The sequence below is a fragment of the Sinohyriopsis cumingii genome, chromosome 10 (genome assembly GCF_028554795.1).
Source record: "Sinohyriopsis cumingii isolate HCF-2022 chromosome 10, ASM2855479v2, whole genome shotgun sequence".
NCBI lineage: Eukaryota > Metazoa > Mollusca > Bivalvia > Unionida > Unionidae > Sinohyriopsis > Sinohyriopsis cumingii.
The window spans coordinates 46,119,287-46,134,067 of NC_142970.1; the positions used below are offsets into that span (position 1 = coordinate 46,119,287).

Sequence of the window (14,781 nt, forward strand, 5' to 3'; positions counted from 1 at the left end):
TATATGTTGATATAACTATTGGTATTTGTGCATATCGTCGAGTAATTTGTGCATATCGTCGAATAATTGCTTTACTTGCCTCTGTTCACTCTCGAATTCAGCTCCAATCTGATTGGTGATGGAGAAATTCTGGCTTGCATTTATAGTCAAACATTTTGGGAAAACCTATCATTCTAGAATATTCTAGAGAATCATGTGATTAAATTATTCTGGAATGTTCTAGAATTTCTCTATCCCCATTCACACTGGAGCTGAATTCCAGAGTGAGCAGGGGTAAGTGAAATACATACCACAGAGTTATCTCTCGACTTTCAGGTCATTGACATCAAGAAAGGGAGGTAAACGATAAATTACTATGTCAAGGAGAGTAGAGTTACCTCCCTTCAATAATACTGAAATTTTATTGAGGTATCAAAACAAAATAATTACTCTATCTCGATATTCCCGTGACTCGCCAAAAATAAAAATAAACAAATATATATTTTTATAGTAATTTGGTACAATTTTACCACCGACGACAAAAGCTTCAGAATGGATAAATTAACTGTTCTGTCGTGATATTTAACTCGACGTAGATACACCTATATGTCCTTGCGAGTGGTTAAACTGCACCAAAATTATAATTATATAGTAATTGGAGCACTTTACCCACTCGCAAAACACATATAGGATGATTTTACTGGTAATTTTCCGAATGAAGTAGCGATATCACCACCAATTGTACTGGTAGAAATAAATTTATATTTCTTGTGTAACATTTTACACATTTACCTGCAGGTGCGCGACTTTTATATATTGTTGTTATTATTGTCAACATAACTCGTAGGAGTATGTGCTCTACATTTAACGCAATATAGACTCATATTATTTATTATATTTCTACAACATGGATGTCATCGATTTTTCAGCGACACGAAAGCAAGAGTGGGTAAATCATATTTGAGCATTACCGAATTCCATGAGAATGGTAATAATTAGTCCTTCCGGATCAGGTAAAACACAATTATTACTTAATTTGATAATGAGATGCTCATGTGGGACAAGTTGCATTTAGTTGCACCATCAGTTGATGATCAGAGATGTTATTATGTACTTAAAGGCTTTAATGAAAATGCAAAATTGTTAAATGAAAATGACGACCACATTATTAATTTTAATTGATAAAGCACCGTCCGTAGAATATTTTCTAGAGGTAGGCATAAAAATACAGGTATAATTTATGTCACTCGACGATATGCACAAATACCAAATGTGATCAGAGATAACTGTAATATTTTAGTTGTATTTAACAGAGTTGATACACATACTCTGAGAAATATTCATCAGTCTTGGTGAAGCGGAGATATGGACATAATTAGATTTAGAAACTTCTTTTCAAAAGCACAATCTGCTCCACACGGATTTATAACAATAAATCTGCACGATCCTAGAACAAGATATCGTGTAGGATTTGATAAAATATTTGGTTGATAAAATAAGGATCTAATTTTAGCAGCAGAGAGGGCGCGACCTCAATAAGGCGGGTAAACAAAAACACACACAAATTTCGACAAAAATAAAGTAACCCAATTAGGCAAACTCTCGGTAAAGTTAGAGGCTTTGGTTTAGCGTTATTTACCATATTTTTTCATTTTTGTCGTATGAGGTTTTAGTTTTCAAAATGAAGTTTCAGCAAAAGGTCTGTTCGCCCTCTCTGCTGCTTGGGATAATGTGAGATCCACACTCCCAATGGTTTTTGGTTATTATTATCTAGGAGATGATCTACAGCTGTTAGTGAATGCTGCAAGTAAATCCTGACGGCTGCCAATTGATCTTTAGGAAATTTATTTTAAGTATTTATATCCTGATCGCGATCTCTCACTCCCTCTCTGGTTTGATGTAAGATACATCTAGCTTTATAATGCGAACACATTTCACGCAGATCTATTCCTAAAATCAAATCAATTTAAATGTTTTGAAAAACGTAAAGAAATAAATTGGTAAAAGCGTCTACTGGCCTTATTTTCTACATACGTACGATTATCTTTTTCAGATGTATCTCATAGTTGAAAGAATGAGATCGCATGCGCAATTATACAACGAGCCGATTAAAGAGAAGTTTGATAAGATAGAGACTACCATATTAAATCTTGAAGTTGCTCCACATATGAAGTTTTGCTGCCCCAGATATCTGATACTGGAATGGTGACATGCAGAGAGGAACGTAAATGTTTCCCGAAATCAAGAGCTGAAAAGACATTGACGGAATTTCAGATTGAGATCGGGAAAGATGTGATGACAAAAATGCACGGTGATAAGGATGGAAGCTGAACAAAAAGATGAAAGCTCAACAAAATGTGTAATCTAGATAGCTTTACTCTGCCAAAATCTTTAATAATAATAATAATAATAATACAAATAATAATATCTTAACTTAGATAAGGCAACACATTTAGTTACAGAACTAATCTACCTTGATGCCTTCTAGTCATTATTTACATTATATACAGTATATACAATATATCAAAAATCTGGCTTGACACTAAATAATTAAGTGATTCTAATAATGAAAGTATCAAGGATGGAACAGATGAACCGGCATCTGTGAACACATAAACATATATAAAATACAACCTATCATCCTGCATTGAAAACATCAACTGTGAAAATGATTTAAAAGTACAGAAATGCTGCCGTATTTATATTACTAGAAATGTTCAATTGTCTAAGATTACTAAAACATTTCAATTGTCTAAGACTTCAGCCATTTGAGACATCGATTATGAAAATAAGAAATGCTAGGAGCCTGTCTTATCTCAAAGGGAATGTTGTTATGTACATACCATTAGATTAGTATATTGAAAACGTTTTGTTACACAATTCTTTATTTGGCCTTCGTGTAATGTAAATTTAGCTCCTAACATACCTTACATTTGGAGTATCGTCAATTATCTCTTTGCCGAAAGATAATGCTTAGATAGACAGGAATGGATTTCTGGATACTTTATGCATCACTTTGGCCTACCTAAGATCAATTCTTTCAAGTATTGTTAAAATCATTATATTTTTCTTTGCATCCTCGAGATTGTCTATGCATTAATCTAACATTAACTTGCGTGCCCTCTTTCGGAATCTTACATTTTTCGTGTGTTTGAATTAGTGGTATTACCCCAACTTACATTACAATAATCCAGATATGGCTGAATATAAGACACAATTTACAGAGAAAAGTACAAAGTCAAAACATTTCTACGAGAAAATAAAAATCCAGCCGATGATTTAATATAAATATTAGGTGAACTCCACGCAAATGACCATGTCCGGAAGTGATACTGACAAAAAGAAAAGGCCCGGTTCTTGTACTGTACACTGCAGAAAAAGTGTTAAACAGGATAAAAGCATCGTTCAGGACAGGGCAAAATCTTTATTGAATAGACAGAACTTTTAACGTAGGTAAGGTTTTTGTAACTGCAATTTCATTCAAAAATAGAAAGCGTTGTAAAATTGAAAACTGATAAATACCCTATATTACATGTCTTCGTTGGGCGTCAGACGAAAACATGTATTACAAATTCTTTACACATATTCGCGCAAAAAATTGGAGATGATAAGTTAATATTTGGTAAGGAAGATGATAAAGCTCTAAGATCTATTTTTTGTAATGCAGAATTGTTATATTGTACAAAGTATATCCAGGACATAACTCTGCACTCCTTGTAGAACATGGAAATGACGATCTTGTCACAAATGTAACGCATCGTATGTTCTTCAATGAAGAAAATGACCTGATATTTAGTCAAGACGACGCTGAGTGTGCGAAACGAAAAGACGATCTGGCAACATATTTTACACAATATACCAATTTCAAACAATACTACAAAACGTTCATAGGCCAAAAGATTAAAATGTTTGTGCATAAACCACTTGAAAACAAAATTATCACGATTCTTTGGACTAACAACAACTCAGAATCCATAAATAATAAACTTAAGCAGGTTACTTATTGTAAACAACCCAAAATAGACGAATTATACAACAAGGTATACAGTGTAATTCATGCTGAGTTCATAGATTTGCGTCACGCACTATATGGCTCAGGCAATTATAAATTATTTGGTCCTTCCTCTTTATATGTAATTGATGTAACCATTTGGCGCACAAAAACATCAGCAGAAAAGACAAGAATCTTTAAAAAAAAACAATTTACAAAATCACCTAACCTACAATACATTGAAGGTTAAACGTTCCTCCGATGGAAAATCCCAATGCATCCAACTGAAAATAGATACGGACGAAAAACAGGGCAAAGAAAGCGGCATAATCTGTTGTCTGTTTCTACAAAATAATACTCTTTCCATTGTCTTCTTTCCAATGTGTTGATGGGTTTGGGGTACCTTTTGTTTAATTTGCATAATATTTGTGGTGTACTTGGGTAGGTTTTGGGTGGATTTGGGTGGTTTTGGGTGAATCGTTCGGCCGGATCAAAGATGCTTAATTGAACAAATTAGCAGAACAAACGTAAATACTTGGATGGTGTAGAAGAAAGGTCCTCTCCAAGCTCACTTAATTTAATTCGATTTTTCTACTTTTCGTTTACGTAGAAATGATCCATCAGATTAGAAAGTATTATTATTATTTTACGAAAAACAATGTTAATTAATTCAAATAGTTTAATTATGTATGAATTTGAATAAGTAATTCCATAGGAGCTTGGTTTCCTTTATATTTTTTAATATAGCTGAAACAAAGGTGACTAGACTGTACATACAAAAGAAAGGAAGATGGACTGTACATCTGAATTCATATCTGTCTATTACCGCTTGTGACCCCTCAGTTTTCGCTTTTTCCGTTTTATGGATATGTGTAAAAAAGCACACTCCAAATCATGTGAAAAATCCCATCTGATCCATAAGGACGAAAGAAACATGCTAATTTTAAGGGATATTTCACATACACACAGTCTGACTCCTCCAGCCCTATGAACGGCTACATGATACCCCTCAGATGAACGACAAATATTTTAGCATTTTTTGCAGACGACGATAATACAAGAGTTTCGGACACAACTACATGATCTTGGGAACTCTTGTGCCAGTGGCCAGTGTGCTAACAACTAGTGCATAGAATAGACAGCAGTGTATTATAATAGTTGTGGTGTCAGTGGTGTCATTAGTATGTCCTGTCACTGTCAAAAACCATTAGCCAAACTGACCATGACAAGCAAATACAGTAATAATAGACTGGTGGCAGTAGGACCACATGACACATTGCATTTGCTGTGTGGATTCTGCATTTAAGAGGTGATGGACTGCAGTCCCATTGTGACAATCAAAGTTTTGACTAGGATCAGCAAGTGTATGCCAGTTTACTTAGCTGCACAATGTATTCTGTAAATTAAACATGAAATAACAATTACAGCTTTTTAATCTACAAGCTAAAGTTTTGCGGTGGGTTTGTAATGGTCTTTTGGTGTGCAAATTTGTCAAGTGACTTGCCTTTGCGTGTGTGCGTGATATACTTGACATAATTAAGGAACCTGTTGTACTGCTAAATCAAGTTTTATAAGTTTAATATCAAACTGTAAAACAACTAAACATAACATTCATTTCCAAAGTATGCAACATCAAGTTTACGCGAAAAATGAGAAAGAACGCTTTTCCTGTAGTTGCTTGCAAACTACGAAACTCACCAACTCACAAAACTGCGAACATTACTAGTTAAAAATAAGTAAATAACTAAATTAATCGATTATGACAATAGTTACCTTAAAGTGAATATATAATGACAATCGCAGTCTAACTTGAAATGAATCGATATAGACGATAGTCAAGTTAAAATGAATCAATAATTACAATTTCTGTCTAAATTATAATGAAAGCAATATTTATGTCAGTATGATATTAATTAATGAATAATTCTAAACTTCCGTCTCCAAATTTCACATTCGTAAATCTTCTGAATTAGTCACTGATACAAACTCCACACACACTTTTAAATATCTCTTTAAAATGGATGTGATGTGATTTGGATTTTTAACGTAGCTTTAACAATTTTTCAGTCATATCGCTACGATGTCTGCAATGTGGCAGTTTATAGTGATGTCTAGCACTGGGGCATCATGCCGCAGACATGTAGCATGATGTCCCACCCAGTCACATTATCCTGACACCGGGCCGACCAGTCCTAACACTAACCTCTTAATGCTGAGCGCCAAGCGAGGCAGCTGTTAGTACCATTTTTGTAAGTCTTTGGTATGACTCGGCCGGGTATCGAACCCACGACCTCCCGCATCCGAGGCGGACGCTCTAACCACTAGGCCACTTTAAAATGGAGAGTTGAAATCAAAAATGTTTACGATAAGAATAAAGAAGACAAAGGAAAAATACCTTAAACTTCGAAAAAGATTGTAAATTTGGACGAAATTATAATTCTAACCTTTAATAAGTTTGTATCGTTCCTGACCTCCCCCTCTCTGTCTCTCTCTCTCTGTCTCTCTCTCTCACACACACAGACGCACACATACACAAATATACATACGCACATACATACACACACAATGATATAAAATAGTGTTGCACAACATGTTTCTTTCCATCCCTAACTACTGATAGATAGATAGATAGGAAGGAAGGTAGGTAGATAGGTAGGAAGATAGGTACGTAGGTAGGTAACCAGGCAGATAGATAGATGGGTAGATAGGTAGATAGGTATATACATAGATATATTTCCATAATACGTTCTACATTTGTCTGTCGCTTGGTGCTCAGCATTCAGAAGTTAGTGCTAGGACCGGTCGGTCTAACGTCCCAGTGCTAGACATCATTATAAAACCGACACACTGTAAACACCATGATGATATGACTAAACTTAAGCTACGTTAAAATACACACACACACACACATACACACACGTGCGCGCGCGCTGTCACCGACACTTATTATACATGTCATCAAGATAAAGCAGAGAATATTTGTAATGAATGTTAACGTAGTCCCAGGTCCGTTGCTAAATATCTAGACATTTCTTCAATTTTAAATTTATGTAACCCTTTGACGCTCCTGTTGTTATTGTTATTATATTTATCATTATTATTGCTGTTAATTATATATTTCTTAGAAGTATTATTATTATTATTATTATTATTATTATTATCATTATTATTATTTCTAACAAAGACATTTATCCATGTTATTACCTTGGCTATAGCCTTTATGAATTATCTTTCTTATTACGTATGACTACATAAAAAAACCACATGGGAAGGAAGTTATTAAAGTACGAACGTGGTAACTTGACATTTGGAAAGACTTAGATACTATTTGCCTTCAATACACCCCTGCATAGTGTTTACAGTCTAAGTTAAATGTGTGTTGAATACACACGGGGACAATAGGTAACATGTCCCAGTTAAATCACGCAGTTCTATGTATGTTATGCTCCATCGCGTTACAATTGATAAGGACAGCGCATTGTACAATGGGATAGATTTAACACTACCAGTAACACGAGACCAATGGGCGCAACCATTTTTCCAGATTGACAAGATTTAAGCTGGTTTTTTTTATATCAGGAATTTATCAATACCGTAGAACTGGCTGCTGCAAGTCTAGTAGATGGTCAGTATGGAGAGAAACCCCATTGTCCAGTCTGCCTGGATGAATTTAAAACACCCAGACAGCTGCCTTGTCTACATTCGTTTTGTCAAGTTTGCCTGGAGGATTATATTTCATCCAAATTTGTAAATGTGAAAGAACCGAAACAGTTTGAATGTCCAACATGCAGAACCGTGGTTCCCATTTCCATGAAAGGTAAAACTTCACATTTGTGGGCTTCCCTCTTTCCAATCAATTCAATTTTACAATCTCTTGGAGACAAAGAGAAAGAGGAAGTGGATAGACCATGTGACTGTTGTCTGTCGGATGGCGTCTCGGTCACTGCTAATGGATTGTGTGTGGTTTGTGATGAAGCAATGTGTGCATCGTGTCTGAACGTTCACCAAAAACAAAAGGCAACAAAAGATCACTCCATCGTAACCATGGAAGAACTGAAAAACAAACCATACAATGTAATTCAATTTCACAAAGGATTTCGTTGTCAAGAACACGAAGAAGAATTAAAATTTTATTGCAGAGACCATAATTATGCTTGTTGTGAAAGTTGCTGTATCATTTATCACAGAAACTGCGTCAACGTTATGGACTTGAGGAAAGATGCTATCAATCTTCTACTGGAAGTTAAACCTCTCAATGTCCTTAAAGAGATGAAAAAACTTGAAGATCACCTCATGAATTTCGAGAAAAGGAATGACTCGTATATGATTAGTCTAGAATCACATGTACAAGGAATGACCAACAAAATACAGGAGATCAGGAAAAATCTAAATGACCTTCTTGATGATTTAGAACGCAGTGTTAGATCGGAAGGGAACCAACTTTACAAACATGAAGTTACTCGAAAACAAGAGGAAAATCATGCATGCCAGTCCCTATTAAATGCCGTACGAAATTCACACGTGACTTTGGAGACGGTCATGAAACATGGTACCGATATTCAGGTATGTTTATTTATATAAATATGTAACGTACAAACAAAAGTTCTCTCGTCTTAAGGAGTGTTGGGAAGCATTTGTAGTGATCAGCTGTAAATCTTTAGATTTACTTAACAGATACATGTCAGTGTTAATAAGTGATAAACAATAATTGTTTTGTTTTGTACTGTTTTGTTTTTGTTATTGTTATTATATTTACCTAGTAACCAACCTTTTATTAATTAAGGTCAAATAGTAAGATGAAAAAAGAAAAATAACTTATAAAATGAAATAAATCTGACACAGAATGTGGGCTTTGTTATTATTATAAGCATTAAAACCAGTAGTATCGATCAGGACTCATAAGGACGTCGATTTCCTTGGTGTTTGCTTCCAAAAGAATAATGTGCCATTGTTCCAGCAGAGATTTACTTGTCTCTGGCAAATTGCTGGATAATTTCTACTTAAATGTGCTTAACCAAACCAGCAATGATTCCTTGCCTTTGCCAAACTATTCATGGCGATGATCATCCATAATCTTAACGGTTTGATTTATGAATTCACTATCATTAGCGACTCCGCTTCGTCCATTATATCGTTGGGAGAAAGTAGTAATCAAACCATGTCGAGTTGCCTCCCTTCTTTTTATGTTGCTGATTGTATTTTCCTTTCATCCCCAAGAAAACCGGTATGAAGCGGAATGATCATTACCCAGTATATCCGTTGTAGGTTAAGGTATATGTTATACACAGGATTAAGACTATTTTTAAATATATTTCAGCTTGGGGTCAATTTTATATCAATTGGTAATATATGTAATAGATTATAAATAAATTCCATGGCAAACATTTGTATATCTATACATTATGCAGGAAAAAGCTGTATCTCGAGGACATTCAAACTGGTCTTTTATCTCGATGAGCAGCAGATTTCATCTTCTAAAGAAAACTAAGTCCAAGAAAAACGCAGATCCTAAAAGCGTATGAGATCCCGGTCTTTCATGAAAAACATGCCGCTGTTGAGAACAAGTATCACAACTTTCCATTAAGAATCGAAAGAAACAAACCGGAAAAGGATCAAATATAAATTTTATCTCGATTTATATTGCCAGTATTAAAGGATTGTTTTTAACCTTATGTGACCAAAAAGGATCATGCAGACAAAGAAAGCAAGAGATATTTAACTATGTCATTTTTGCTTACGTTGCAGCGCAATAGTGATATTGTATCCAAATTATGAATCATGATATTACAGTGTTATAACATATTGATCTGGACTAAAACTTAACAAATCAAAACGATAAATTTCATAAAAATTAAGGTTGATTTTAGCTGTTATCATTCCGTGGCCAATTTGGCAAAGAAGTGCGCGACAGATAAATAACGTCAGTTTCTGATGTGTCTTCTCCATCATGTAAATTGGAAATCCCATGGAGGAAGAAGTTTTGGCATGTGACGCAAGAGTTTGCGAGTAGTCATGCCAAATCAACGTGTTCACCTGATATATCAGAAAACACACATACAACAATATCTATATAATATAGTGTGAGTTATAATTAACATTAATAACTAAATCTCTTGACATTACTCTGAAAGGAAAAATACAAATTTTCACATCTTTCCATTTTTCGATCATCCCCATAACTGACGGACCAGTTGGAAAACGGAATAGGATAAAATGATCATGGTTGGGTATATATCGATGTGTAAATGTTACCTTAGCACTCACAAGGTAGATAAGCATTTCATGTTAACTCTTTGAGTGATTAGGTAAAATTTACACATCGATAAATACACAACCATGATTATTTAATCATTGTAATTCCAATATACTTCCCTTCTCTCATCAGATCGTCAGATTTCATGAGCAAAATATTTCCTTTTATGTAGATCTAAGATTGTGTTTTATTTGCTTACTAACTGAGACAGAATACATAGCCGTATCTTCGCTCTTCGCTAGCCAAAAGTCGTCGATTCTTTATACAGTAATATAGGAGAGATTGTAAGGTCATGCTAGTGATATATTTTTATGATCATCATTTTAATATATACATAAATGGTTGGTGCAGTTTAAACCAGGCTATTCATTTTTTCTAGAATTATGCTTGCGTATGGAACGTGTTAATATAATATCCGTCGATGCTCCTTTCTATGCATTTCGATATTTCAAAAGCAATATCGTGTTTAGTGACATCCCTTGCTTGACAGATGACCCTGACCTTTAATAGCCGGAACATATTGTCGAGACGAAATGCAATGATACCCAAAGATTGGCTTGTAAAGCCTGCCAAATGCCTTATTCGGCAAAAGGGTTGAATGTTTGGAGTGCAGGAAGGTCTTTGTAATTACGTTGTTTTAACTTCATATGGTCTATTTAATGTGGGTTTGTAAACTTTCATTGGAAATCGCAAAAGTGATGGGGCGGGGGGGGGGGCGGCTTGTTGTTATTACCAAGGCGAAAGGCGTTGATATAGATAAAACTTTACATCTAATATCCTGGCCTGGTAACAGGGAACCAAAAGTAACCCGCAAAATGTATCAATGTGTAACAAATTCAAGATCAGTATCACCTGACCGTTTACATCCAATCAAAACGTTAGAAAACGTGGCCAAAATTCATAAAATTTGGAATTATCATACTGTAACCCCATAATGTCGTGACGTACATATTTATAGAAGACGTTTTTCTCCTGACGATAACATATGCGGAATTAATAAAAGCCTTTATATACATTGGATTTTTTTTCAATCTCACTGTTAAATACGAGTGGTAACAAGATGGCGTTTTAGTGGCATGGGTATAGCTTCAGAAATACATACTATTTTCTATAAAATTTCTCTTCAAAGCTGAGAACAGGTTAAGTTTAGAAAATATAATGTGTTGAACACAAGGTGTACCTATTACAGGCTGGAAAAATGCTGCGTTTCAATACTAAATGTGAAAGAAACATCGATGACACCCATATGACTTTCTTACATGTGCAAATTGTAGGCGTTGTGCTCAGATTGATAAAAATGAGATATTTGTATACATTAAACATCATATCTCCTGGTGTGCAGCATGGGATTACTAGTGGTGTTACCAAACTAATGGAGATTATGTCGCAATGCTTTTAAATTCTAACTTTCTTTATTCCTTTGTTGTAACGGATATTTTCAAAACTTAAATTTCAATAGTGTATATACCTCCAATTGATTCGGATCATATAATCACATCTCATGGTTCACGCGCAAAGTGAAGTGTCTAATTTATTTTTTTATTCATTCTTTACGTTTCTTTTATTTTGGATACAGAACTAGTACATTTCATTCTGATATATTTGTGTAATTAAGTAAATCCAAATGCTTTACAAAAAAATGTGCACAAAGAAATTAGTGAAAGCTTCTACTGGTTTTATTTTTCATAAACGGGTGCATACCTTTTCCAGATATTTCTAATGGCTGACAGAACGATATCGCAGGTGAAGTTATACTACGAACAGATTAAAGAGAAGTTTGAAGAGACGGATACTGTCACATTAAGTCTTCAAGTTAATCCACAACTCCAGAGCATCCTGGACCACGGGTCAAATATTGGGAAGGTCGTATGCAGAAAGGGACACGAGAGTTCTCGCATTGCAAGACCAGAGAAGCCATTGAAAGACTATCAAATTAAGATTCAGGAAGTTGCGGAGATAACAGTCCATGGTGATCAGGATCGCTACTATACAGGTCTTACATATTTACAAGACAACCAAGTGATGCTGACTGATTTCAATAACAAGAGAGTTCTTTTGCTGAACTCCTCGTACCAATGCATCGCCAGATTAACATTGCCAGTCAGGCCATGGGACATTTGTGTAGTTGATCATAAGGAGGTAGTCGTCTCTTTACCAAGTACGAAGACACTTCAGTTCCTGTCTGTAACAAACGGGACCATCAAACTCACCAGAAAGGTTGAAACTAAATATACATGTAGGGGTGTCGCTCCAGCAGGGATAGGAAAGATAGCTGTATCTGGTTCAACTAAAAGTGAAGGAAAATACTACTGGAGTTTGATCTCCAGTACAGGAGAGGAAGAGAAGTGTCATCAGTTTGACTGTCAGATTGACAATTCATCCACTTATACAGCTCTCAGTTCATCATGTACACGTGTGTACATTACTGTGTGCCTTGCCAATTCCCTGTACTGTTTCAGCATGGATGGTAAGATAATGTTTGTCTACAGTCCTGACAGTCTCCGTCTTCCTACAGGTGTTGCTGTAGACAGGGATGATAATGTATATGTGGCTGGATACGGGTCAAACACCATACACCAGCTGACACAAGGCGGCGTTTGCATTCGAATCATAACTGAGGGTTTTCCTGACACACCAACTGCCATTTCTTTCAATAACAGCGGTGACAAGTTTGTTATAACTAATCATTCTGGATATTCAAAACAAATCTGCATGTTTAGCTTTAAGTAATGATTAAACTAGTGTTGATTCTCAGCCTTCATACTGGATAGGTGGATACTTATATTATGTTTATATTCGTATCATTTGGTTTCATAATGTCGAGGGCATATTCCACAAGACCAAGGGAACATAAGATAAATCCAACTGATATTACATGTAAGGATATGTAAAAACTTATGATACGTATTACCTGGATGAGAAGTTGAATAACAGAAATAGCATAAGGCTAAAGGATGAAAAAAGTATATGCATAGATATCGCAAGCGCTTTAAGGCCCATATTCTTTTTCATGCCAATGCCCGTTGAGCCCTCCACCGTACGATATAACTGTTATCGCAAGGAATTATATTGTCTGATTGATATAGCCATGGCTTTCTTCCCATTCTTATATATGAGCAGCTATCTCTTTCACTCCCAGAACACATATATTTTCCTCATGCGTATCTTCCCCAGCATCCCGTGCTTTGTTTAACAAAAAATTATTATCATCTATCAATCCGCATGTAGCCAATCATTTTGTACTGCTCAAGTATGTATACTCGTGTCTTCTACAAACAGCCAAGCCCCTCATTTCTTCATGCTCATCGGACTGTGCGATGATGTCGAAGAAGACTACACTACATAACTTTCCACACGTTTTTACACCATTTTGATGACAGAGTGCCTAGTGAAGATATTATATATACTGAACGATCTTCTTAAATGGAAATGCAAACCGTGTTGAATTAACATTTATGGACAGTTATTAATGTAAATGTGTTTCCTGGTAACGTTCCACTGCTGAAGTAAAATTGCTATTATTTCCTCTGCCTTTGAACATATAAATTGAAGTTGCAAAATGTTTGAACAGGCTAGCGTTGTTTCAGTTTTTGTAACATATTAATATTGTTTACGATGAGTTTTAGAGGAATTTATGCTTTCAAAATATTCCTAAAATGGGTAAAATTGAGGTCATTACTAAGATATATTTCCAGATTTAAGTAGACCAGGTATAGTTAAGTAGGTTACTGTGACTGTTTTCTTTGATTTGATTTATTTCTTTATGTTCCCATTTCAATGTTTTCTTTCATTATTCATTAACAGGATTTCACAATAAATTTAATGTTTTTCACTTGATTTTATCATCAGTACCAGTTTCTAAAATTAGTTTACTCTCCCTCTTTTTATCTTTTGTGATCTCAAGTTAATGTGCGATTCAGTTTTATGGACATAGAGGATTGCATCATAGTGAGACTAGAATGCGCATAGACTAGTCAAATACCTTTCGCTGTATGTATATATATATATATATATATATATATATATATATATATATATATATATATATATATAGAGAGAGAGAGAGAGAGAGAGAGAGAGAGAGAGAGAGAGAGAGAGAGAGGGGGGGGGGGAGAGAGAGTTACAAATATACACCAAATATAACGGAAAGTCTTATCCCGGGACTTAGACTTGACGGGAGAATGCTTGATAATACTAGGCAGAGCCAATATTTAACACAAATAATACTATCATTCAGGTTAGGGAATTTATAATTCGTACCCTAATGACTATGCGACACCAAAGACTGATACTACGCAGTCAGTGTTATGTGCACTCGTGCGTAGAAGATACATTCGAGAGGCGACTTAGCAATTATTTCTCATCTGTCTACACAGCCATTTCAGATTCCTACGAAAGAAATCAAGGTATATAGGATTAATTATGGAAAATTACAAATATACACCAAACATAAACAATGATTATTCTGCATCCCATCAGAGCAGCAAAGACTGGAGCAGGTGTCATTGTTGTGTGCCGTCTAGACACAGACATCCTAGTGCTGCCTCTACAACACTGT

General features: G+C 35.2%; 1 protein-coding gene across 1 annotated transcript; it reads left to right on the top strand.

Annotated features, from left to right (window-relative positions):
* Positions 1-7,500: 7,500 nt before the first annotated feature.
* Positions 7,501-14,234, top strand: LOC149789975 (uncharacterized). The gene is made up of 2 exons (XM_089972056.1): positions 7,501-8,533; positions 11,934-14,234. The coding sequence occupies exons 1-2, from the start codon at positions 7,781-7,783 to the stop codon at positions 12,951-12,953; spliced, it is 1,773 nt and encodes a 590-aa protein (XP_089828182.1). The 5' UTR covers positions 7,501-7,780; the 3' UTR covers positions 12,954-14,234.
* The last annotated feature ends 547 nt before the right edge of the window (positions 14,235-14,781 follow it).

Excerpts from the sequence above, each read along its gene's own strand:
- LOC149789975 (XM_089972056.1), top strand. The coding sequence starts at position 7,781 with ATGAAAGGTAAAACTTCACATTTGTGGGCTTCCCTCTTTCCAATCAAT. Across the intron at positions 8,534-11,933 it reads AACATGGTACCGATATTCAG|ATATTTCTAATGGCTGACAG; the intron begins GTATGTTTATTT and ends TACCTTTTCCAG.